Source organism: Dermacentor andersoni, chromosome 2 (genome assembly GCF_023375885.2).
Source record: "Dermacentor andersoni chromosome 2, qqDerAnde1_hic_scaffold, whole genome shotgun sequence".
Taxonomy (NCBI): Eukaryota; Metazoa; Arthropoda; class Arachnida; order Ixodida; family Ixodidae; genus Dermacentor; species Dermacentor andersoni.
The window spans coordinates 10,783,239-10,807,701 of NC_092815.1; the positions used below are offsets into that span (position 1 = coordinate 10,783,239).

General features: G+C 44.5%; 1 protein-coding gene across 4 annotated transcripts in view; it reads right to left on the bottom strand.

Annotated features, from left to right (window-relative positions):
* LOC126543010 (uncharacterized) overlaps window positions 1–24,463 on the bottom strand; it is a 57,720-nt gene that overhangs the window by 28,521 nt on the left and 4,736 nt on the right. For 3 of the 4 annotated variants that reach the window (XM_055077555.2, XM_055077557.2, XM_055077556.2), the window contains 6 exons: window positions 16,386–16,450; window positions 12,895–13,112; window positions 10,229–10,453; window positions 7,340–7,485; window positions 4,586–4,798; window positions 1,894–2,043 (listed from right to left, as the gene is read on the bottom strand). In XM_055077555.2, the coding sequence (XP_054933530.1) occupies window positions 1,894–2,043; window positions 4,586–4,798; window positions 7,340–7,485; window positions 10,229–10,453; window positions 12,895–13,112; window positions 16,386–16,450 (1,017 nt within the window). Of the gene's footprint in view, window positions 1–1,893; window positions 2,044–4,585; window positions 4,799–7,339; window positions 7,486–10,228; window positions 10,476–12,894; window positions 13,113–16,385; window positions 16,451–24,463 lie in introns of those variants that run through there. The other variant, XM_055077558.2, reaches the window with a different exon arrangement.

Sequence of the window (24,463 nt, forward strand, 5' to 3'; positions counted from 1 at the left end):
GTCATGGAGGACTACCAGAGTACCACACTGGAAAGCGCCACAAATGCTGTGGCTCGAGTCTGGGGTTGTGTTTGTTGTGCTCAAAAAGTGATTAGCCACTCATTGTGGTACGCAGTGGAATCGTGAAGTGAAAACTGAATAGTGTTGCAGTAGGGGCTTTGCATGATCACTGGGCAAATTTTTTCCCGAGGTGTGCAGCCGTGAAGCTTGCAAAACAAGAGTTTTTCGGCGCACCATTGTCTACGACACTGTGATAATTCTACAGTTCGAGCGTCGGTGTTCACGCACCATCGCGTCTGCACCATTGACAAATGTCCAGGAACAAAATTCCGTGACTATACCATGCATTTAGGCCGTTCATCTAAAGCCGGATGGCGTGAATCGAGCATGACCGGCTCAAGAAAAGTGCTGTGGAAACACCAGCTTGTGTTCACCCGTCATGTTGACAGCCTGACTCACCGTTGGCAACACTCGGATTTTTCATGTTTTCGACAAGTTATCGGTCGATTTGCGCAGTCAAAAGTGCAACGAAGCTAGGGGCGGTGCTTTATTGCGATGCAGGCCGATTATGGTGAGCCGCGAGCAAATTTCTAGACCGACTTCCCCAAAGTCGTTTTCCTGATTTGTTAACATAGCTCCTTGCATCGAACATGGCACTTACAGTATATAATCAGAGCAACACTGCTTTTGTGCTTTTCAGCATGTTTCAGTGCCAGAAATGCTCTTTAGAGCGATAAAACATTGCTCATCGAGCGCACCCCATGGAATGGTACGGTGCAAGTCTGCCCGCGGTCTTTTGGCAACTTTTTGGCCTTCACGAGACCACAGTTTTCTGATATCGCAAGTATCAAGAAAGCTTTATTTTCCCGTGGATTCTATCACAAGGGACACCAGCGATGCGATTGTAACCGAGATTAATGGTTCGGGCGTGCTGCACCATGGAATTTGACAGCTTCCATTCACTCCGCACTGAACAACTGGGAGCACTCGACACTCGCTTGGTACCCATTACTAGGCAATCACTGGTGGTGGGTTTGGTACTTTTGTGGCCTGTTCTGTGCCTGCATGAGACTAATTCGTCTGTGGTATTAATTTGACACTGCAAGCGCAAAAGGGTCGCCACCGGTCGGCGGCAGCGGTGCCTTTGCTCGCCACTTCACTCTAAGCGGGTCAAGCTCTTCGTGCACTTCGAGTAATGCGGTTTAAAATGCATGCGGTTGGGTCAGAATCGGAAGAAATCTTGAATAAAGCGATATTTCGAGAAAAGAGATTTTGTTATAATGAGGGATTACTGGTTCGAAAACCCACTCAATAAAACTTGTTATTGCTGCCTGGTGGTTAGGGTGAATGTTAAATGCTTATTGAAGTGGTCGCAGTGATGAATCACACTGATCATACTTGGATTGAGTGTTTGAAGATAACAGCCTCCTTTTCAGCCCTCAAAGCCCATTTTCTACGAAACAGCATCTGCGAGCATGGGTGTGAACAACCCCTGGTGCCTTTGTCCACCCCTTCTTGGTTTTTGACATTGTGAGTCGTATTGAGATCAGTGACTGGCAACTATGTGAACCTTCTGTGCTGCATGCCACGTTCTGTGAAGTGACCGTGTTCAGTGGTGACATGCAGGGGTCAATATAGGTGCCACAGATGGACAATGGCACGGCAGCGGTACATTGTCTCAGTTTCTGTATGTAACAACTGGGAAGAGAAACATAACAAATGGCGAGATAACACACATGCTAGCACGTATTAACCAGGAAAGCTAAATGGGACTGGTGCTTCAAAGCACAAGATCCCAGAAAATTTACTAATTTACCAAGCAGGAATATATCAACGAGGTTCCACTGTATAAACAAGAGCATACAAACAATTTCAGTCATAATTCATCCAAACCTTCATTTCCAGCTGCTGTTGAACAAGGATGTCATCGGTTTCCTCTTCCTCAAGTCGGGCCTTCAGCTGCTCGTTTTCCCGCTCCAATTTGCGAGCCTGTTCTCGGGAAAGACGTTCACTGTACTTCACCTGATTGAACGTCTTCATCAGCTGCAGAAGGAGACACAAATAAACATACCCAAGTACACCTCTTACACAGGGTGGTTAAGAGGACAAGGAAGACCCAAACCGGAAAATCAACATGATCTATAATATAGATCACACAGGCTTATTAACTCCAACTATACTCTCAAGACAACAGCATGGATTAGAAAACAGGCAGATGTAGCTTATGCTCTGGTTGAGACTAATTGCAGATTCATCCAGAGCGGTCTGACTGTGCTACAAAAGTCGTTAAAAGCAGCCTTAACCCTGTACATATCACAAAAATAAGTGTGTGTAGTAGAGGTAAGGTGGCTTTACATTGTAATTGCAGTTTGATTATGCTTTCACTAAAGCTTAGTTTCTGCCTTGTGCAACATCTGTAGTGCTGCTGGAGTGCTCTAGAGCAACCAATGGAATATGCCATAAGAGAAATAGGTGAAGTGGGCCAGGCCATGCAATGCATACATCAGATTAACTGTGGTCTATTAGAGTAATGAAATGGGCGCCAATTAAAGTGATATGCTGCAAAGATGGAAGATGAATAGGTGGCATGATGAGATTAAGAAATTCAGACACATAGGATAGTCTGGGATGACACAACAGAGGGCTAACTGAAATCTACTAGGAGAGGCCTGCATCCTGTTGTGTATGTGAAATAGGATGACAATTACGGTGAATGATATAACTGCGGCAAATCAGTTCTAAAGAAACTCACAAGGTGGAGGAAGGTTCATGAAAGAAAAGATTGTCAACCATCCAAATACAGCACAAAGCTACAAAGGAAACCCATACAGGTTTCACAGAAAGAAAGTTGCCCTGGTCTAGGGACCAAACCTGGGACCAGGGCAGTCACTCTACCATCCGAGCTAACCAGGAGGCTAGCAGATTGCAGCATTAAGGCGAATTAATTGACGACTTGAAGCACAAGAACTCCGAATATGGCAAATCAGTTCTGCGGAAGCTTGGAGAACTCACCGACCTGAATGTACCTCCATACTACAGTCGGGTGGATGATGATTTTCCCTTTCACAATATAAGTGTGTGCTTCCAGCTGTTTACAGCAGGTCATCACTGTGCTTTTTCTGGACTGAAAAAATAACAGCCAGAACTCGAGACTGCCTCACTACTGTTACAGTAGTACTTATTTCAATGCATATCAAGCTAATGAAATTCGACTGATTAATTAAAAACGGTTTTGAAACCTCGAAAAAATACTCACGACAGTTAGATGGCCCTGGCTGACAGCTCATCATTGACAAAACAAAGTGCCCACACACTTATATGTGAAAACAAAACTACACTCTGCCGTATGTTTGGTGGCTGCTACCAAACATGTCATGGCAAAGCATGCTGCTTGTGGCACTGAGGGACGTGGACATGTGTAACTATCATCAAGGATAAGTCAAGAATGTGGGAGAGGCCTTCCCCTAAAAAGTTGGAAAAAAATAGTTCTCTCACAGATGCCACCAGCAGGAAGAAAATCGCTAGCTTTTCAACAAGAATAGGCACATGCAAACAGCTAAGACCTCCAAATGTGGGGATGAAGACAGTTCCCCACACAAAGTCACCTGGAAAGAAAATTGGAAGGATTTCACAGGCCTTGTGCACAAAGTACACCCTTGCCAACACCCTCTGACCACCTATTTTGTGGGTGCGGACGAGGAAAGGCTGGGTGGACCAATGAATCCCTCCACAGACCTATCACTCGCGGCTGATGCACAGGAAGCTCTCTCAGTAGGGCAAGGGTATTCATAGCAAGGAAGCATCCAAGAAACATCAAGGCAAGGACATAGATACAAAACATAAGCAAGGAGAGGGAGTCTATTTATAAACACAAGATGATTTGCTGGCATGCACATACATAGCCTCTTTGAGGGACACTTGCCACTGCTCTCTGGACCTGTCACTGACTATAGCGAAAATAAAGAAGACAGCCAAAATTAAGAATGTTTTGTTTTATATATCTTGCTAGCCCTGCTAGCTACCAAACTCGGGAAAAGCAGTGATAGAGTTTTCGTACATAACGTGCTTAAGAAAAATCCAGGCTAACAGAGATATTGAAGGAATGCTACAGCTGCACGCAAAAAGGCAGTTACTAGATTTTTATCTGTCAAGCAAACAACACTGCATTGTATAAGACATAGCGCACACTTCCCTTGTGCCTCAGTGCAACCTGTCGCTTACATTTCTGCTACCTGCATATTGTTGACAATCTATGTGCTTACAGCCTCTGCCAATGACCAAATTCTCCTCATTACGCCTGCATCAAATGGAACGAGTGAAAATATTTTAAGACAGAGCAGGGGAGAGAGTTATGCCTTATTTGGCAATTAATTATACTAGTATGTCAATCTCTCTCCACTTCTTGCATTGAAATCACTCTCTCAGATTAAATAATTCAACCAACTCTTACATGATGTTTTTAAATCTCCAAATTTTGATGCCTCAGATAGTAAACCACAATGTTATGTATGTGTAGATGAAGTAACATGATGTGCTACATGCTGCCAGTAAAGACCATCACACCATTAAAGAAAAACCTGCAAACCTGCAAATGCTGCATTTGGTTGAGGATGAGGTCCAGCTTCAGTTTGTGCAGGTCATCAGGTGAGTCAGCGGAGCAGTCTCCACCTGAGTCCACTCGGGGATCGTGCATGACTGCATTGCGTTGAGAGTGCTCAAGCAGCTCCTTGAGCCCCTTGTTCTCAGAAAAAAGCTGCTCAAATTTCCTCTTCCAGTATTCAGCATCCTCGTAGCACACCTAATAGCAGATGCCAAGCTCAGTCTGAACATGATGCAAAATTTGTCAAGACATTGCAGTAAACATTTATTAATTCGACTTTGGATAATTATATTTTTCGGTTCATTCAATCATCGCTGGTGCCCATGCATTTCTATGAGTCCCAACTCTTGTTATTTCTACCCTAAAATTGGCCTTCACTGGATAATCCAAACTTGACCAGTCATTATGCACTTGCCAACCCCTACAGTGACCCAAATAGCAGCCACCTTACTGGCAGTGTCTGTCTTGGCAGAGCTTAGGGGACAGTGAGTCTGTCAAACACATGTCATTTCCCACTGAAAAGATCAATTCTTGGCCTGCTCTAGGAATATTTCCAAGCAATAACACTAACCCAGTATGTCCAATTATTGTATTTACCCCATTCTAATGCACGCCTTCTTTTTCCTCCAAAAAAAATTAGACCAGTACCAGCTTTCACAACGTTCATATGGTGCGTCGCATAACACAACTGTATTGCGGTGAAGTCGACTTTAATAACTGGGCAGCTAAGCAGACTGGAATATCAGTTACCACTGTGCAAAACATATCAGTTGCCCTTGCGCATTTTTATTGCTAAAAATCGGGTGCGCACTAAGATTTCCACTTTGTTTAGGAGATTTAATGTTATCTCTACGTTAGTTTTCCACATTGGACACAGAGAAAGTGGGCATGCATTTGATTCGGGGCCGTGTTAAAATCTGGCAAATACAGCCAAATGAATCGGCGGTCTGTTTTGACATTTTTTCTGCATTTTTATTAATTCGACCCGCCAGATAATTGAATCAATTTCATCGCTCCCCTCAGGGTTGAATTAGCGGAAGTCGACTGTACTGGAGTATTCGCACCCCCTATGGAAAGCATTCCATTGTTCTGTATACATTGAGAAAGTAGCACACTTTGGTGCAGTTGGCACAAATGGCACTCAAGTGGGCACAGCCAAGTAGAATTGTAGAAAATGGTACAAATGGTGCAGATGGACTACCACTGCGTTTCTATATACTTTTTCACATTCCTAATTTTTTAAAATCTAAATACTTTCTTTTTTCCATTCTGCAAGTTATAAAGGTGCTCTTCGGTAACCTATATTTCAACCATTTCAACAAACAGCAATAATATGCAGCCTGGATCATTTCTAAAGTCTTACAGCTCTGGCATTGTATCTTCAAAAAAGGAAAGAACCAAGCAAGCTAAAGTACAAAGGTGCGCTACCAAAGCTGCCAGTATGTGCAGAAGACTGCTATCTTGCAATCTTTGTCAGTTTTCTAGATACAGGACACACGATGTCATGCCCTTTGGCAGCCTTCTGCCCAGGCAGTCTACCAGACAGTGCATTACAGAGAGTTCATGCCACTTAGCCTCTACTATGTTTGTGTATATGGTTGGCCCAAGTTCCATGAAACTGGTACCCATGAGCGCAGACGAGAAGAACCGAAAGGCGCCTTTTTTTGCTGTTGTTGACCACAACCATTACGAAGCCTACAAGTAATAAAGCCAACGCACATTTGGTTGTAGCTTTTTTTTCATGGAAGTGTGGAAAGTGATGAAAGGAATGAAATGGGGCACCTGCTTAAATTAAGAATGTCTGGTGCGTGCAGACCGCTTGGTATGTCTTCAAGAATCGTTCGCGTAGCATTTGACAGCATTCGACAGATGGTAAGCGCGATCATCATTAGTTAGACTTGGCACACGAAATATAGCTGCGACAAGTTTGGGGTGCGATCATTATGCAATCAGTATGCGAGTAAATACGGTGTGTGTGTGTGTGTGTGTGTGTGTGTGTATATATATATATATATATATATATATTTTTTTTTTAATTTTTTTTCAATGGCAATATTACACATACAATAAATTATTACAGCACAATAAGTATAAAAAATGCAAATAAAGAAATAAAAGAACAATAAATAAAAGATACAATAGATACAGAAAGGGCAAAGCAAAATGAAAACAAAGAGGTCTTGAAGTATATGAAATTGCATATGAGTCAACCAGCAGTAAAAGCAATTAGAAAACAGAATTGCCAAGAAAATACAGTTTCGATTTCTTTTGAATATTTAAAGAGTTGAAGAATATTGCTTAGTATCAAATAAAGCCTGCTCATCATTAAGTAAATTAGGAATCCACCATTGTAATAGCTGATTGCTGTAGTTGGTTCTCGTTTTTGTCTTAGTAATGTTCGTAGCTCTTAAGGTGTAATTAGTTTTGGTATTGGTGTATATAGAAAAGAAATTCTCACGATTACTTATGAATTCTAAAAATGCTTTTTCGGATATCTTTTGTTGGTATTCCAGATGTGGAATAAATTGCCGTAAACAAAATGTTTGGGCCACAAGTTCTAGCAGAAAAAAATATTCCACCAACACAACTCTAAGGTGTAATTTACTCCCTCTCAATTTCCCCACCGCACAAATATTCTAAAATCTGCAGCAAGTTATGAAAGTTGCAGATAATATCAGCCCACAAAACCATTGCCAGGTCACACGACATCAGGGACGCAGTCAAATTGGTTCCACTCACTTGTGTGTTCAGGAAGGGAGAGTCCTTCAGAAGTGTCTCCTTATTTTGCTGATGCATGCAGTTCACAAGCTCTTCCTGAAGTGCCTCCAGTTGCTGCACTTGGCCTTGAGACAATTCGTGCTGCTGAAGGGACGGGTCTGACCCACCTAAGCAACAAATACACAACAAAGCCAAATATGTCTGCTGTGGACACAAACAGTGATGCACATTCTTGTGTTCCCTTCACTGGTATAATTATTACTCAACTTTTTACCTGATTATGTTATAAATGTTACAGGGATGAGGAATGTTTACAATTACTTGCACAGCAAATACCGAAAGACCTGTGATGGATACAAAGTTCAAGCCTGTCTCTGGCCACTTAGTCAATGACATCATCATCCAACCAGCAGACTCAGTCCCTCTACTGCCTCACAACAATATGAAAGATTTAGACTTTGCATCTACCACTACAGCCATGCAGTCACATTTAACACTTGCATCTTAAAGGGACACTAAATTAAATGCTAAGCTGGTGTAGGCTGTTTAAATACCATTAAAGAAACCTCGCAATGCTTGTTTCATGCCAAGAAAAGACTTAGTTTATGAGAAAACTGCATCTGAAGGGTCAGAATATTTTTTTAGAAATTCAAATCTCCCGCCACCCAACCGGGGGAGTGGTGATGTTGCCCATGCCATCACCACCCTTTGATGTCGTTGGTGAGTAACAGGGCGCCTGACAGATAGCGGTACCAAGCCAAGACAGAGCGGTGGATTCGCCACTGCAGCTGCTTTTCGGTCGTGTGGTGTAGACCGTTCGGCCATCCCGTGACATCACATGAAAGTTAAGTTCTCTGCTACTTGCCAGTTTGCGCAAGTTTCGCGAGCCAACAAAACCAGCACAGCACTACATGATAAAGAAACTACTGAAATGTGAAAGCGCTGGCGGTGCAGAGTCGAGCGAAAGCGAAAGCTTTCGACCGCCCGTGTTACTGTCAGCTTTTTCAATCAGTTACTTTAAAAAAAAAAAATGATATAGAACTGGACAAGCAGCATTTTGTTTCATCTCACAATACAATACAAGGATGTTTCTTGCAACAGGTGGTTGAGTACTAGTGACAGAATTTAACTGAGGAGTGCTTTCGTCATTGGGCAAGTACTTGAATGTCCCGGGGGAGTCTCTAATCATGTCCTGCATTTACTTCAATTTCTCGATTATTAAGGCTCTGTTCACGATAATATTGGTGCCTTAGTGATTCTCGAGCACTACTCTATCACTTTAGCTTGGCTTAATATTTGCCTTTAGTGTCCCTTTAACATTTCTAAGTTCTACACAGCAGTGGCAGATGCATCTTATGAACAAAGATGAATTTAGAGTAGTCTGTGCTGTTTGATAGGAATGTGATCAGGTAACATATCAGAAAGCAAGTGTTTCCACCACTTTACTTTAGCAAATGTGTTCTATGATACAACTTGTAACATGGCTCTTTGTCACGTTACATTTCAAGCTAAATGTGTCACAGAAAATATTAAAACCACTAATGTAATTATTCATAATAACCTTCAAGCACATGCACTGTTTAACCCTTTCGCTGTCACGGACGTACCGGTACGTCAACGCGCTTCCCCCCCACGGTGTCACTGACGTACCGGTACGTTCTCTATCGTGTGTTAAAAATTTCGCGCCTGAGCGCAAAGCAGGCGCTCCTGGATTGGCCATGCCATCTGTTGACTCTTTCTACAAGTTCGTATATTCGCTCCGACCTGTGTTAGTCCATGTATTGAAGAGTACGGTGCGACTGCCACTCCCCACTTTCTCCTTGCTGAGTGGCGCGGTGGCTCCGCGTTCGCTGGATCATGCGTCGCGCGCGTGTGGTTATGGGTTCAAGGGTTGTTCTGTAATCTCCGCTGGTTTGAAGGTTTCTATTTTTCTTCTGTTGGTGTGCCTGCTACGGCGCGTCAAGTTCAGGCGCACGTGCCGTTGCCTCTCCAAAAAGGGTGACTCGATTGCTGCTTTCGCTCTCTCGCCGCACCCTCGCTTCCGACTTGCAGCAGTAAACGTAAAGCCCTTCGAACTTTGTTTAGCCTTTTTCCATCTCCCTCTGTCTTCTTGATCATGCAACGTCACATTTCTCTCCGTTGCGCGGGCGACTGAAAGCGCATCCTCCCTGCGCGCGGTTACTTTCGGATGGCTCGGTGCGCGGGACCTTCGTCTGCTCATGGGAGCGGTGGCTGAATTCCGATTCAGAATACGAGCCGAGCTCGGATTCGGACTCGGACAAAGTCACATGAGAGGAAGAGGGTTCCGCATCGTCAGATTCGGATGTTGAACGGATTTTATAGTCAGGCTGATGATGATGATGACGTTTACTAACAACAGCTGCAGAACACTGAAATGTGCATATTGCATTGACTATGTTATTTGTATACCAATCATAATCAAAAATAAATTGCTATGTTCATTCCCTGTTATGCTCGTTCCCTGAAACCAAGCCGACACTGGGGGTGCGTCACGGCCAGAAACGTCCGACAGCAAAAGGGTTAATCAATGTTTCTACCAATATTTTATAATTTGCTTCAACATTTTATATTTATGCTTCACTGTTCTAAAAATGCACACACAATGCAAGCATGCATGCTACACAGCACACTCACACATGAACATACACATATACACATTTTTTATCTGATGCTTCTGAAGACCTATTCTCAATCACTTTTGGGCATACTTCTACTTTTGTGCAATAAGACATCCAATCCAATGTTTCATGGGAGCAAGAGGCGTACTGGCTGCTGGCTTAATCAATCAGTATAAATACAGATAGTCACACACCCGAAAGTGATCAACCCAGCCCCTCATCCCGACAGCACAACAAGCAAGCAAATAAATTATGATCAATTTTTGCGTACCAAGGTAGTGGCCAACACCAAATGCGACAGCAGCAACTGCCACAAGAGCAGCCACAGTTGTTAGAGCCCAGTTTAGGCGAGTGTTCGGCACATGCTTGTAACGGCGCACTCCAGACTGCATCTCCAATCCTGGTGGCAAAGACACATCAGATGCCACCGATGCTGCATCTATGCAATCCAAGCCAGATGGCACCTCCTGGTTGCCGTAAGAGCTTGCAGTACCAGCTGCATACAAAAATACCGTGACCTCATAGGAGGCACCAAAACAGTCATGGGCTAAGAATTACCTGAAGACAACAGATGCAGGCTGTGATGGCCTTACATCCTTCACTCAATGTACGAGGGCGAATCAGAAAGCCTTTGCCCCTATATTTTATTAGTCAAAATAAGGTACACACAGGCATTTACAAATATATGTACCGTTCTACAGACCTTACACTATTTTCCCACATAGTCCACAGACTGGTTCAGACATTTGTTCCATTGCAGCACTAAATCTGAGATGAAATGTCGTCGTCAGTCAACGACGCACACAGCCTCCCCATACGCTCATTGTCATGTGAGTCTTCACGGCCATTTGTGAACTCGCAACACCACCACCTCACACTTCTCAAAGTGAGACACCTTTCCCCATACGTGGGCTGCATTTCCCTGTGGATTTCTATGGGTGTTCATCCCTTGCTCCATAGAAAAAGAATCACACTTCGTTGCTCGTATGCCATGGACGTGTGAAGCACAACTGCCATCTTCAACTAGTGACAGCAGCACCGTGCCGCGGAGCTACCAGCAGATAAGGCCGGGCCGGTCCAAGAAAGGTCCACTTCTGGGAATGAATATGTTGACTTCGCATTTACAAACGTAATTTCCCCCCCCCCACTCCAAAAAAAGGGGGGGAAGGGGCAAAGATTTTCTGACTCACACTCATAATACTACTGGCCAAGATTGTGCTCTTACATCCGTGTGCAAATGAGAAATACACAAAGCAAGGTAACACTGCAGATATGGTTACTCAGGAAATGTATTTTGGTCACAGCCTAATAAGGTAGCACAAGCAAAATGCCTAAATGTTCAGCACCTGAATCCAGCAGACACAGGTAAACCTGGCTGTCACAAGGCCAAGAGCCACTGTACATAGACAGCACTAAAGGTTCCATCCACGAAAGCAGTGAAGTGGCTTATTCATATTTGCTGATAATTTACTCCCTCTCAATTTTCCCAAAGATATAAAAATTCATAACCTACGAAAAGATCAAAATCGACATCACTCGAGTGCCATACACCTGCCTGTGAAGAAGTTTCATCAACTTGGCACCAAACCAGAACTTTCACCACAGTCGTGTGACTAGTTAGACCTAGCAAGCAGGGGCAGCAAGCAGCAAGCCATCAGACGAAACTTCCCGTAAACATGTTCGTAGCTGTCACTACATTACAGCTCAGGTATGAGATAACATGCACTGGCTGGACTGATGGCCATAAAGCAAAGTTCATGTCTGTGGTCAATCAGCTGGCAACTGCAGCAAACACCCACCAGGTCTGTACGTGCGCTCACTGAACAAAATGGCAAGTGGGCTTCAAAGTGATATTGTACAATGCAGCGTGAGCTGACAGTAATGCAGGGTTGCAAATGCGATATTTGCGCATCATGATCACACATGATGGGTGAATGCTAAATGCACCCTTTGCCCCCACCATCATAAACTTCAAAGTAGCTATTAGAGTAAAATATTGCTATAGCAAAGCCACATCAGACACAAAAACACCTTTGTTATATCCTATATTCATAATAAACATACATCCATTACATGCGTGTTCGCCCGTGTTCATTATATTGAAGTTCAACTCTATTTCAGTGAAGCACAACATACTGCCAAATTTTGTAAACAAATTCTCTGCTGTGCTGGCGTTTTATAAAACTTTATGCGTGACCCTCACGCGTCCCCTGGTATCTTGTTTTCCCACATAACTCCCATCTCCTGCAATCCGGCTTCGCCGCATGGCCTGCGTGATGCCCGCGGCAGTCGGTCTGGTTGAAGCGCAGTACGAGAGATGGCGCGAGTGTTGCGTTGTTAACGCCGCCTACCGGCAGGGTTACTTGGGCGCGAAAAGAAGGCTCTTTTTTTTTTGGCTGTGGGTGGGCGAACGCCGCGGACGTCCCGCGCGTGCGCCGATCCACGCTTCTGCGAGACCGTCTCGCGTGGCCTTCTTCATTTGCGCCACCGTTCGCGTGATTGTACGCGGCGAACGACCAGGCGTTGGGATCCAGCATAGGGCGAACATATTCGCTTGTTATCCGGTTGCGCTGAGTCGGACTTCTAGATTTGTCGCGCGCCCATCGGCATGTTTCGTGGATAGCAACTCGGCTAGCAGGCAATGATCTATGAAAGGTGCAATAAATGCCCATGTGATTGTTTGCACTACTGTGTTGTCGTTCCTTTGTCCCAAGAGCACGGATGAGGATTCCACAAGCGAGACGGCAAGGCATGCTGGTTGACTGTTTTTCATCTTCATTCCCTATTTGCGCAACAAATGACAAAACATGGTGAATATGGCAGGAGGAGTGCCTGTCATGTTGTGAACATCATGTTTCATTCTCTGTAAGGTGACTATAAGACCACAGATTAAAACCGCTGTTAGAGATTGAAAAATCATATAAAGACGTGACATACCAGATATCTCACTGAAGCCCATGAGCGACGCAGATGTGTTTCCTATGGCAGAAGAGCTCAGAGATTCAATACTATGGTCGGTGTCCTCGTCAATGATGTCAATATCGCTGTCTCGGCTCCCAGCACTAGCATCAGCTTCCCTATCGCCACCAAGTCCAGCATCCTGGTCTTTCTCATCCCCCTTCTCCATGGCTTTCTCTCGATTAACGTTGGTGGCACTGTAACGAACAAAACCTTTCTAGTTTGGTATTCAGCTGGGCACAGAAGAACAATAGAAGTAACATGCTTAGGGTGTCTACCAAGTTGACATTTTCAAATTCCCTGAGTCTTGCAGGTTTTCCCTGATTGCCTTTGCAAAAATTCCCTGAGTGACAAAGAACTTTGTCTTACATCAAGATGGGCTGACACCATGCCACCTGATGCGGTCACTCTCTAATAAGCATGCCAAAAAATAAGAATACGGCTTAATCCAGTTTGAATATTAAGGAATATTATCAATTTTATTCAAAATAGAAATCTGAAGGGAGGGGTTAGTAATATACACAGCAAATAAAATATCATGAGAAAGAAAATGTTAAAACCCATTGGAAATCAAGTTGAACCTTTTCGAATACGAATAAAAAGAGATGCATGCAGAAGCAAATATTTTCGAAAATGAGCTATTTCTATCAACTGATAGCAAGCTCATTGGTATGAGGCCCGAACTTTGTCACAAGTGAGATTCTCTCAGCAGCTGGAAAGTCAACCTCAACTGTCCTGACATACTCTCAGCCTACGCACAATGGCTCAGTGTTGCATTTCACTGCTTTAGAGTTTATCTTGGTCTGGATGAGGGTCACCTGCAACTCGGCGTCAACCAATACTTTGCTTTTTGAGCTCAAGCTCCTTCAAAGAAGAGGTGGCACAGCTCCTTTCCCGATCATTTCTCGATTTGATGGGCCTTTCTGTTCTCGTCCTAGTTCCGCCAGGCGTTCGCTCCACGGACCATTTGAGGCATCCTTTTGGTCAGTTGTACAGTCAATATCCGATTTTTCGGACTCCCTAGCGGCCGCGAAAACGTCCGAAAAAAAAATGAATACATGTCTTTTACTGCCCCCAAGGGCTCAAATCGCCACAAACAAGACCAAAAATGTCCTGAAGGACTGCCAGTACACTTATTAGGCATATAGGTGCTCGTACTGCGACAGGAGATGGCGGGTGCATGTGCATAATTGGGGAATACGTACTGTGTCCCGTGAAAATTGCCCCTTCCCACGCTTGTTAAGCTTCACCGCACTACATCACACGGGCTTCACCGCGTAACATTTCAAAGATGAGGCGAAGCTGACTTTCGGAAACCGGAATTATGTAACGGGCCGTTCTTTCTAAGCTTCGAAGCCAATCGCGATGATTACAGAGACAGAGTCCGTGCCATTGCTGACAGCGGCGAATTCTTTCAATGAAAAACACACCGAAAGGCAAGAAGCTTAACAGCGAACGTCGAAGCAGCTAAGCCTAGCGTTGCCGCGATGGCTACGGCTGCTAGCGGATCTGCGTGTGAGAGCGCCGGTTCGAGGCGGCAAGGTAACCAAATGGCGGCGGTGGTGGTGGCTTAATGCTGTTTCAGACCTGCGGTAACGGCAAAAGGTCCGGAAAATTGGACGGCGAAGGGTCCTTGCGTCCGAAATTTCAAACGTTCTTATACACTGACTCTAAGGGGTAAGTAGTTCCGCGAAGCCGTCCGAATTATCGGGGGTCCGAAAAGTCGGTCGTCGACTGTACACTGGCAACTCCTCCAGCCGACGACACGGTGGCAAAAGACCAGTCATTACGATCCCTCTCTGTTTCTCGAGCCAGCATTACCGATAAAATGACGGCTAATTTTCCCTGATAGGAGCACCAATTCCTTGAGTTTTCCCCGAGTATTTCCAGACTATTTGAAATCCCTGAGAATTTGCCGTTTTCCCAGTTTGTAGACACCCTGATGGTTGTTACTCGCATTGCACCAATACTTTTCTGTCTTGTGGCCACTGAAGTGCAGGGTAGGCTTCAGAGATGGTTAATAAAAACCTTGGTAAAAATTTGATCATAGCTTTTTGGTGTAACAATATTTCCACTGAAAAACGCATGAAGGGTCACACTATAGTAACCAGCACCACAGAACCATGACATGAAGTATCTCACTTTCTGTGAGCTACTTGAGCCCCGAACAGTGATTTTGATGGAACTGGTGCAAAAACAGCACACCGAAAATCTATAGGACTATTTCACACACTTCTGAAATTGTGCCTTTTAGACTATCTTTAAAGGCGATAATGCCTCAATAGTTGTGCAAGTATTGAAATTGCAACAGAAAATTTTGTTGCCTGTCAAAACTGCTGAATGAATGCTACATCTAAAGAATCCTTAGCGTTGTTGGGCTTAAATTTCTAATGGTCAATTTGTAATGGTCAAGCAAGATTACAGTGATGGAAGCAGCACTTGGTCTTTCGGAGCAGAAAAACTTGCTGTTTGGATCAAGAAAAGAATGCTTTGGGGCAGTAACTTACTGCTCTGGTGCAAGAGGCAAGCTCTGTATAACTTAGTACTTTCTGAAACATTGGATTAATATGTATTGTACTAAGATGCAAGCATTTTTTCTTCAACTTGCTGTTCCATTTCATTGTTATTATATACCTTAATTATAATTCACATTTAATTCTGCATTTGAATAAAGTGTTTAATAAATCATTTATTTTCACCTCAAGGAATTGAGCCACCTGCAGTGTACTATATAGCCTATCGCACATTCATGTGCGTGGGCCGCACGGTCACAGCTAGGTAAATTGCAGTGTGTATGTCATCAGCCCTCTACACATAATGATTCTCTGCACGCGAAATAAAACGTACTGTTGGTACAGAGATGGAGTGATCCGATGGCCGTGGCCAACAGCTAAGATTGTGCGGGCCTGTACAACCAGCCCATGCGATGCTAAAGTTTGTTTTTCACATGAAGTAGTACTTAATAGAACAGGACTAGATCAAATGTGCGAGTGTTTCGTAAAGTAACGCCTAGCACTAGTGTGATTGGCAGCAATGATCTGACAGCATTTCGTCTTGCGGACAGAAAGAAAACACCGATCAGCGAGGCAACTCGGATGGCTTGCAAGTACTACGTTTCGTTTGCTATTTGCACCGGCAAAACCGAAAAAATAGTTCATTTATGTCCCCGTTAATCGTGTTTTTCAAAAACAAGTACACTATGACGAGCTGTGGCCAGATTGCAGGCGCTATTGGTCGTCATTATTGCGGCGGTCAGTGACATGAGCCTACCGTCTCATTCAGCCGTATTTCAATGGGGGCGAAATGCAAGAACATGCATTGGATTCACTAAGGTGACTGTTTGGGCATGTTGGTAGGACATGAATGCAGCTTTTTTGGGCACAAGACGAGGACAAAGAAGAGGCTAAAACCACTTCACACTTCTTTGGTCGAAATTCCACAATACCAGTTTAAAAGTATTCATTTCTTACTTTTCGTCTAATGGCAAATCTTCAACACAGCTTCCTTCCACTCTTGATGCTGAGTCTGGAACATCCTGCATCACATGAAGCACACAATAGCTGACATTTCTGTTGTCTTCATTTCATTTACTGATAGATGGTTACAACAGTGCTACGAGCTTCTTTTACTCACTATAGCCAGGCACTAAAAGAACCTACAGCATCACACTGTTTTGGTTACTTCGAGTGCAATTGTATTAACGAAAAATTGAAGGCCAAGCTGTCTACACTCTATCTAAAGCTCAACCTGCTGTGCATGGAAAGCTATGAGGCGCAATAGAAAAGTGCCACGTGTTACGCATGCACATGTTGGTGCCTTGCATTTGTCACGCTGCATGGTACGACTGTGTGTATTGCATTTCAGTAGTTCCTTGCAGCACTGTGGAAGCTGCAAGACTCCTTAGCCAAGAGGAAGGACCAAAGCCCCTCAAAGTGTGTTCATCCTCACTATGTCATCTGCTCAGCATATGCTTGGCATCCTGTCAATACACGCTCAGCATGGTGGAGAGCTGGGCTAGTTAGTATGGTTCCATTGGCACATGACAATGCAACAGATGAAACACACAATTTCAGTTGGAAATCAGTGCTCCTCCTGTGGTTTTCTTTTCTCTGTGTTTCATCTGTTGCGCTGTCACATACCAATGAAATACACACTCTCCTGGTACATTTATGGAACAAATGTTTCAGTGCTGTAACCATAAGCTGCATTTACATGAGTGAGAAAGCAGGGCTTCGCTTTACCTGCACTCTTTCCCGGCAGTTCCTTGCAGCTTCCTTAGATAACTGTAGGGGCAAACGCCCCTCTAAATATTTTTACCTGCACTGAATCAACTGCTCAGCGTCTAGTGACAGTGGCATTTGCTCACCACCCGTCATCATGTACCGTACTAGAGCAGAGTAGTAAATTAATGATGCAGTGAACAAGTAGAGAGTTCCACATCATCAAAGAATTACCTGAAAGTTATACCTGCTAAATTGAAATCAAACCACTTTTATGGCTTGGCACTGCCTCTGCAGGCCTAGCAGTGCCAAACAAACATCAGATCTCAACAATAACAGCAAAACAAACTTAATGATATGCCCTCAGCACGAGATGAGACTAAGCAATAACTGTTTTCACTACTTATTTCTTGCTGTCAGGACAGAGATTAAGTACCAAGCACAAATTCGGACTGAAGCTGGCGGTCTGTGCTGTACGGGCTCTGCCATGTTGCTAAGCAAGCACATCAATGGGCAGTAAACACCAGAATAATTCTTGGTATCCGACATGCATGCATAGATGGCTTAATGTATCACTAAGTGCTCTAATGTATCATGTACCAAGCAAAGCTAGAACTCTCTAGCCCTGCTAATAATTAAACCGTTATGTTTGTAACTATATTCTGCTGGGCAAGGGCATTGCCTGTGTACACCTCATTCCTCCAGCAGTGCTGCAAGTTACTCATGAAACAGAGTATAGGTTTAATAATCAAAGAGGATGAATAAAAGCAAAATTGTGTCAACCCTTTCTGGGCCAACAATTTCTGTTGGAATAATAATGCCTTATAAGAAATATCAGATACGGGGAAAAGAAACAAACGAACAGAATTTTTGGAAATCCAAGTGTCCGCATCTCTAATTCCATAACTTGATGACATTTTACTGCCGATAACATGTTCTCCTTGATACTTTAGGCGCACTATTGTGTCGAACCACGCTGAGGTTGGGCCTCTGTGCCATATCTTTAGAGCCTCCTGCCCAAGGCATATCTGCTACCTTAACTGGCACAAAAATGATTTTGTAATAATTTGTGGCCAGGTTTAACACTATTAAGATTGTGAATTAAGAAGTCCAAAGAACTATATGCCGTCCTCAACACCTCAAGTTGTAGGCAGGTCAGGAGAAAAACCGTCTATATGTTGGCAAGAACTCCACAAGAAATGTTTTTCTTTATTTTTGCCTGTATTTAGTCATTCAGGGTAGAGAAATATAAATTTCTTACTCGAGTTATAAAATTCAGACAAGAGCAAGTTAAGGTTCCCTTGTGCTCATACGAAAACAAATCCACTTGTCAAAACATTGGCTCCAGCGGCCTTCCTTGTTACATCACTGCTGATCACATGTGCTACGAGGGCGAATCAGAAAGTCTTTGCCCCTATTTTTTTTAACTACACTATGGCTGTAAATGCGAAGTCAACATATCCATTCCCAGCGGTGTGGAACTTTCTCAGACCGGCCCGGCCTTATCTGCCAGTAGCTCCACGGCACAGCGCTGCTGTCAATTGTTGAAGATGGCGGTTGTGCTTCACACATCCACGGCGTATGAGCAACGAAGTGTAATTCGTTTTCTATGGAGCAAGGGATGAACATCTAAATACACAGGGAAATGCAGCCCCCATATGGGGGAAGGTGCCTCACTTTGAGAAATGTGGGGTGGTGGTGTTGAGTTTGTGAAAGGCCATGCAACGATGAAGCCAAGACAGCAGTCCAACGGTGGTTCCACAGTGAGCCGGCAAATTCTACCACAGGGGCATATCGAATTTCACGCTGTGAAGGGACAAATGTCTGAACCGGTGTGGGGACTATGTGGAAAAATAGTGTAAGGTAAGTAAAGTAATACGTACATTTGTAGTTACCTGTATGTGCCTGATTTTGGCTAATAAAAAATAGGGGCAAAGACTTTCTGATTTGCCCTTGTACAATGTCACTCTTGATTACTCAAGTCAAGCTTTCAAGATTGTGCTGCCTAATGGCCACACCTCACTCATCAGCAACACATTTACCTAAGCTAAAGAATATAGGAAATTAAGAAGGGCTATAAACTTTGACTTGAAAATCAGAAGAGCATGTTTGCCAAAGCTATTTTCATCATTGCTTCAAGGAACTTATGCAAAAGCTTATAGTAAGCATTATGCCCCTAACATGTGTTTATACAAAGTAAAAATCTTCAATACCATTAGCCCCTGATAAAGAAGTACATATGCTTGAATTGAGACATACCACATTTGCTAAAGATATTTTTATTTATTTGTTTATTTAGCAATTGACACGCTTTAAATTAATTCTGATCCCCTGGAGTCTTTAACAAGCATGTGACTAAAAGTATATCAACTTTTCTTTTTCCATTGGACTTATGAATGCCATGGCTTGGAGTCAAACCTGTGTTGTCATATTTAATATTAGAATACCATAGCCAGTTATCTACTACAATGTGTAAACAGCTTCAGTGCAATGCTATGCTCAAATATTGTTCATATCTCTATTTTAGTGGTACGTAATGGATGGGTGAAGCAGTACCTCCGGAAACATAGCAAACCAAAATTTAGGCCATGCTGATGCAACAACTGGCAAAACGATGCAACAGCTGTGAAGTGAGGCCATAAATCAGGCAGAATTGTGCTAAAGGTAAACCTCAAAAAAAATTAAATTATGGGGTTTTACATGCCAAAACCACTTTGATTATGAGGCACGCCGTAGTGCGGGACTCCGGAAATTTCGACCACATGGGGTTCTTTAACGTGCACCTAAATCTAAGCACACGGGTGTTTTCGCATTTCGCCCCCATCGAAATGCGGCCGCCGTGGCCGGGATTCGATCCCGCGACCTCGTGCTCAGCAGCCCAACACCATAGCCACTGAGCAGAAAGGTAAACCTCCTAAGCCTATACATCTCCTTCAGCAGGGGTCTCCCACAGAAACTCGAGGAGAAAGGATGTGTCATTGGTGCATTTCGAAGTCACGACATAGTGAACTTCGGCTGTTTCCTCTTGCCTGGGCCTTTCGATAGACACTTTGCAAGCAAATAATACATGTTTTACTTGTCCTATCTTCACTGCTGCTTTCTTCTATGGCACAATACATTAACGCAAGGTTGCAATAAGTAAGACTTAAATAATGTAGGGGTTGAGGGACGAACTTCGGGATGAAAACCAAACTTGGGAGGTTTATTTTACATTATATACAGAGAGGTGAGAGTCAAGTAACAGTCGTACAGTCATTACGGGCCGGCAGCAACTCCGACGCTGCGGCCCGCGGCAAGAAGTTCGAGAGAGGTGAATCAGGGAATGCTCTGGTCTCTCTGGAATGCTTCTTTTAAACCCTTCGAGCACTGGAAGTCGCGTCATGTTCGGCCAATGGGAGGGCCCGCTCCGATGACGCCACCTTCGGCCAATGGAAGGCGCCCGGGCAGTGGTGTCACACCGGCGAAGAGAGTCGCCGTGGTCCCCCTTGCTTGATCGCTTGATCCCCCTTGCCTTGCTGACTAGCAACTCGCCGTCACAAAAGCCAGGTGGGGGCGACGCTGCCAGGCCTTCCCGGTAGATCGTAGCCGTCTTGTTTCGGGACCCACTTTCCTTGCAACAATGCCCTTCGTTTTCTGGAAAACTCAAGCAGAGAATAGCTACCGGCGGCGTACGAACTTGTTGGCACGTGAACTTGTTGGCTCGAGCAATCCTCTGGAATGTGCTGCGATTCGATGTGGTCCGGGGGAACTCGAAGTAGGCGCAGGAAACAGCTCCATATCTAACAATAACTAATGTTTAGGCACAGGTGGTGGACAAAATACAGTTCACGGCTTTTCTCAATGATGCTGCGGTATACTCTCAATGGATGTCTTAACCCTTTACTGACGAGTGCTGCCTACAGGCAAAATACCAGATAAAAAGTTTTTTTTTGCCGAGTTACAGTATTGAGTACGAAGTTTCTGGCTAAGGCTACATTCACACCCAGTCTCGAAGCAGGAGGAAGAGGCAACAACTTTTAAAAATCCACTTGGCTAGATGGCAAAATGGGCGGAGAACCAGGCGGTAAGCCCAATCGGTCACAGACAAATTTTTTTGCCATGGTGAACTGGAAGCTTGTTCCGCTTCACTGGAAGCTGCACTAGCATGTAAACGTCTAGTCATAAAATATAACATGGCACCAAAAGTGCCATGTTAAAACATGGCTGTGGTGGCTGATCGACACGATGGCACCATAGAGCACCCTGTGCTCTACAACAAGAGTCACCGGCTTTACAAGGACACGTCTGTAAGCATTACTCGCAATAGTATTCGACGCAGCAGGACTGGAGGTGCAGCAACAAAGCATTGGCATGACCAAACTTCTCCTGTTACAGCAAAGCCGATTGAACCCACTACCACTGCTTCCAAGTTGTACACTTCTTCCATTGTTCGTTGCCCATTTCTAGAAAACAACTAGATAAAAGTATCAAAATTGTTCCTTCTTTCACTTCCATGGCAGACGAAAGTTGCAGATTATATGTGACGTTGCGAGAAATGATTGGTTTTAATGATGGATGGGTTAACGAATGAACATGCCGCAATGAAAAGTGCCATCACGCGGACAAGCGTACACAGACTAGATGGGTGTGGGCGAAAGCGGAAGCAGTAGCTGTGGTAGCGGCGAAACAAATGTGGACATCTTTGACATGCGTGGAAGAAGAAGAAACTTTAGTAAAGAATAGTCCGGCAGTTCTTGATGTGGTGGCCTCAGGTGACGGCTCAAAGTTCTTGGACTCGAGCGGCATCTTTGGCTTGCCGGACGGCCCAGAGCTGGTCTGCCAGCTCTGAACTTCTGATAGCCGCCTCCCAGCGGCGGCATCTTTGGCTTGCCGGACGGCCCAGAGCTGGTCTGCCAGCTCTGAACTTCTGATAGCCGCCTCCCAGCGGTGGCGTGGAAAAGATTTTCCGCCCGCTTTGGCCTTTCCACCCACCTTGCCGCTTCCCAAATGTGAATGTATCTTAAATGTCTTTGGCCGACACTGAATGACAGGCAGCAAGTGTCATCTGTTGGTTTCGAGCAGAAACAAGGCATGAAGAAAAAGTTTGGCAAGTGACTCACTTTCTTCTGAAAGCACTGTCAGAGGAGACAGACCGATGTGAGATCTCCGGCTGCAGTGGTGTCACGCACGTGATATGAAGCAAATTAAATCTACACCTACGGTTCATGTACTGCATGAATGCATGTACAAATTCCAAAGGAAGCCTTAGGTGGCTTGGGGTGAAGCCCACTTCCAGTTTTCTGCCTGGAGTTTTCCCCTATTGCTGAAGAAATTTCCACAAAATATTTTTTACTTTCGTTGATTACGCGTACTCTCAACATGTTTTGCATATTTAGGTAAAAAATTAATACCCTTTCTAGGTATTTAAATTTGCCGTCATTAAAGGGTTAAGTACACTAGAGAAAGGTACATAGAGTTCTGCAAGAGTCGACAAAAGCTGTCACATTTGCGTTATGTATACCAGTCAATCTAAATGAGTCATTTGCATTGTAGCGGTGCGACTATCGCCTTCAAAGCAGGCGAAGAAAAAGATGGGCTCGCGTGCAGGTAGCCTGAGAATAGAACACGCTAGCACACTCGACCCGAGCGGCCGCGGTGTCGGCCGCTCCTGAGATCCTGTGGCACCATGGTTGGCCCAAATAAACCATGGCCACGGCGGCTACCTCTTTGCGCTGCCTCCCACAATATTTTAAGTTGTTATGGGCTCATTCCAATAGCTATTTCAGTTGGCAATGTTGTCCACCGCTGCTGCTGGTGTCCGTCACAGCTATCGCTAGGAATAAAAAAGAATCCCCAGTTCCCGCTGGTATGGCACCTGGGCTCTCTGCACGAAAGTTAGCTACTCTACCACTGCAGCATGTCAGCGCTTGCTAGCTACTGCAGAAACATGCCCTATACATGCGTTCCAGTGCACGAGGGGTCACATGATGAGAGATGCACGCTGCGTAGCATCAACAAGTGCACACTTTGCATTACAGGGGCGCGATCGGAGATATTCTGTTCGATACGCGTTCTGTTCAGTTGCTGCAACGTCACAAAGTTGCAGTATGCAAAATTTGTGACAGCGGGGCGGAGACAGCAGCCAATCAGGAAGCGGTGAACTCCCCGGAAGTTTACTTCCGTCGTTTGTCGTCTGCTTGCAAACGGTATACTACAAAACCAAATGTTTCTCGTCTTCCAAATGAATTAAATCTTTATCTAAAAAAATGTATTTTTTCTTCTCAAGCCCAAACACGTTTTCAAATAGTAGTACGTGTGGCTACTGCAATTTATAACTATTAGGTTCTTTGCGTCGTCCCTAGGTGGTATCGCGCACAGCGAGAAGAAAAAAGAAAGAGAAAACGACGGGAGGAGTGGCGCACTTTTCAAGGGGCAGCGACAACATTCCAGTGGCTCGCTGGCACCAATGATGTTGTTGATTTCTCTGTACAACCAACGAATTATTTGTTTCGAGAAACAAAAACGACGCCGGAATTCACTTTCTGCCATTTCTTCAAACGCGTTTCGCACCGTCACCCGCTCTCCTCCTTCCTCTAGAAACGCCAGCGCAACAACCTAAGTTCCCAACGGAAGCGCCATTTTCTCGAATTAAACTATGGATTGGATTCAAACGTGCTATTCCGCAGCCGAAAAGGCCGCCTGTTGGATCCAATCCAATCCACCAGACGCGCCATGCGAAGCCGTATGATCGCTCCAAACTTCTCAACTCCCGTCGCGTTCGGACGAAATGCTCGGTGGGCGGATGATTGACAGGAGCGTGCCGTCATTTTGACATCACCAAAAACGGGGCGGCGCCCCGCGGCTGGCGACGTCGACGCGGAGTAGGCCAATCGTGCGCGCCGGTAACCGAACAAACGCGCCGAACAACCATCTCCGATCGCACCCCAGTTGCATATTATTGCACCATGTGGCACGCCATGTAGCAGAGGTAGCTTGAGAAGGTTTGAGGAAGAAAAAGAAGATTAAGGAGATGTATGCAAAAATTTGCACAAAGAAAGAATAAAAAACGTGTACAGCATACCTGATTAAACCAAACAGGCTGACCGCCTCGCTCTCCCCCCCCCCCTCAAAGGGGATCCCACTAAATGTTCATCATTATCAACAGCAGCAGCATCGTATGGTTCCACATGTCATGCGATGAGAAATGCGCACCACGTCGTGTACATACGTGCAAACTTTGCATTATATTCCACCAGGTGTCATGAAATGTAGCAATTGCATTGCATCATTCTATATGTCAAGGAATGTGACATGTGCGCCGCATAGTCTCGATACCCGTGTTAACTCAT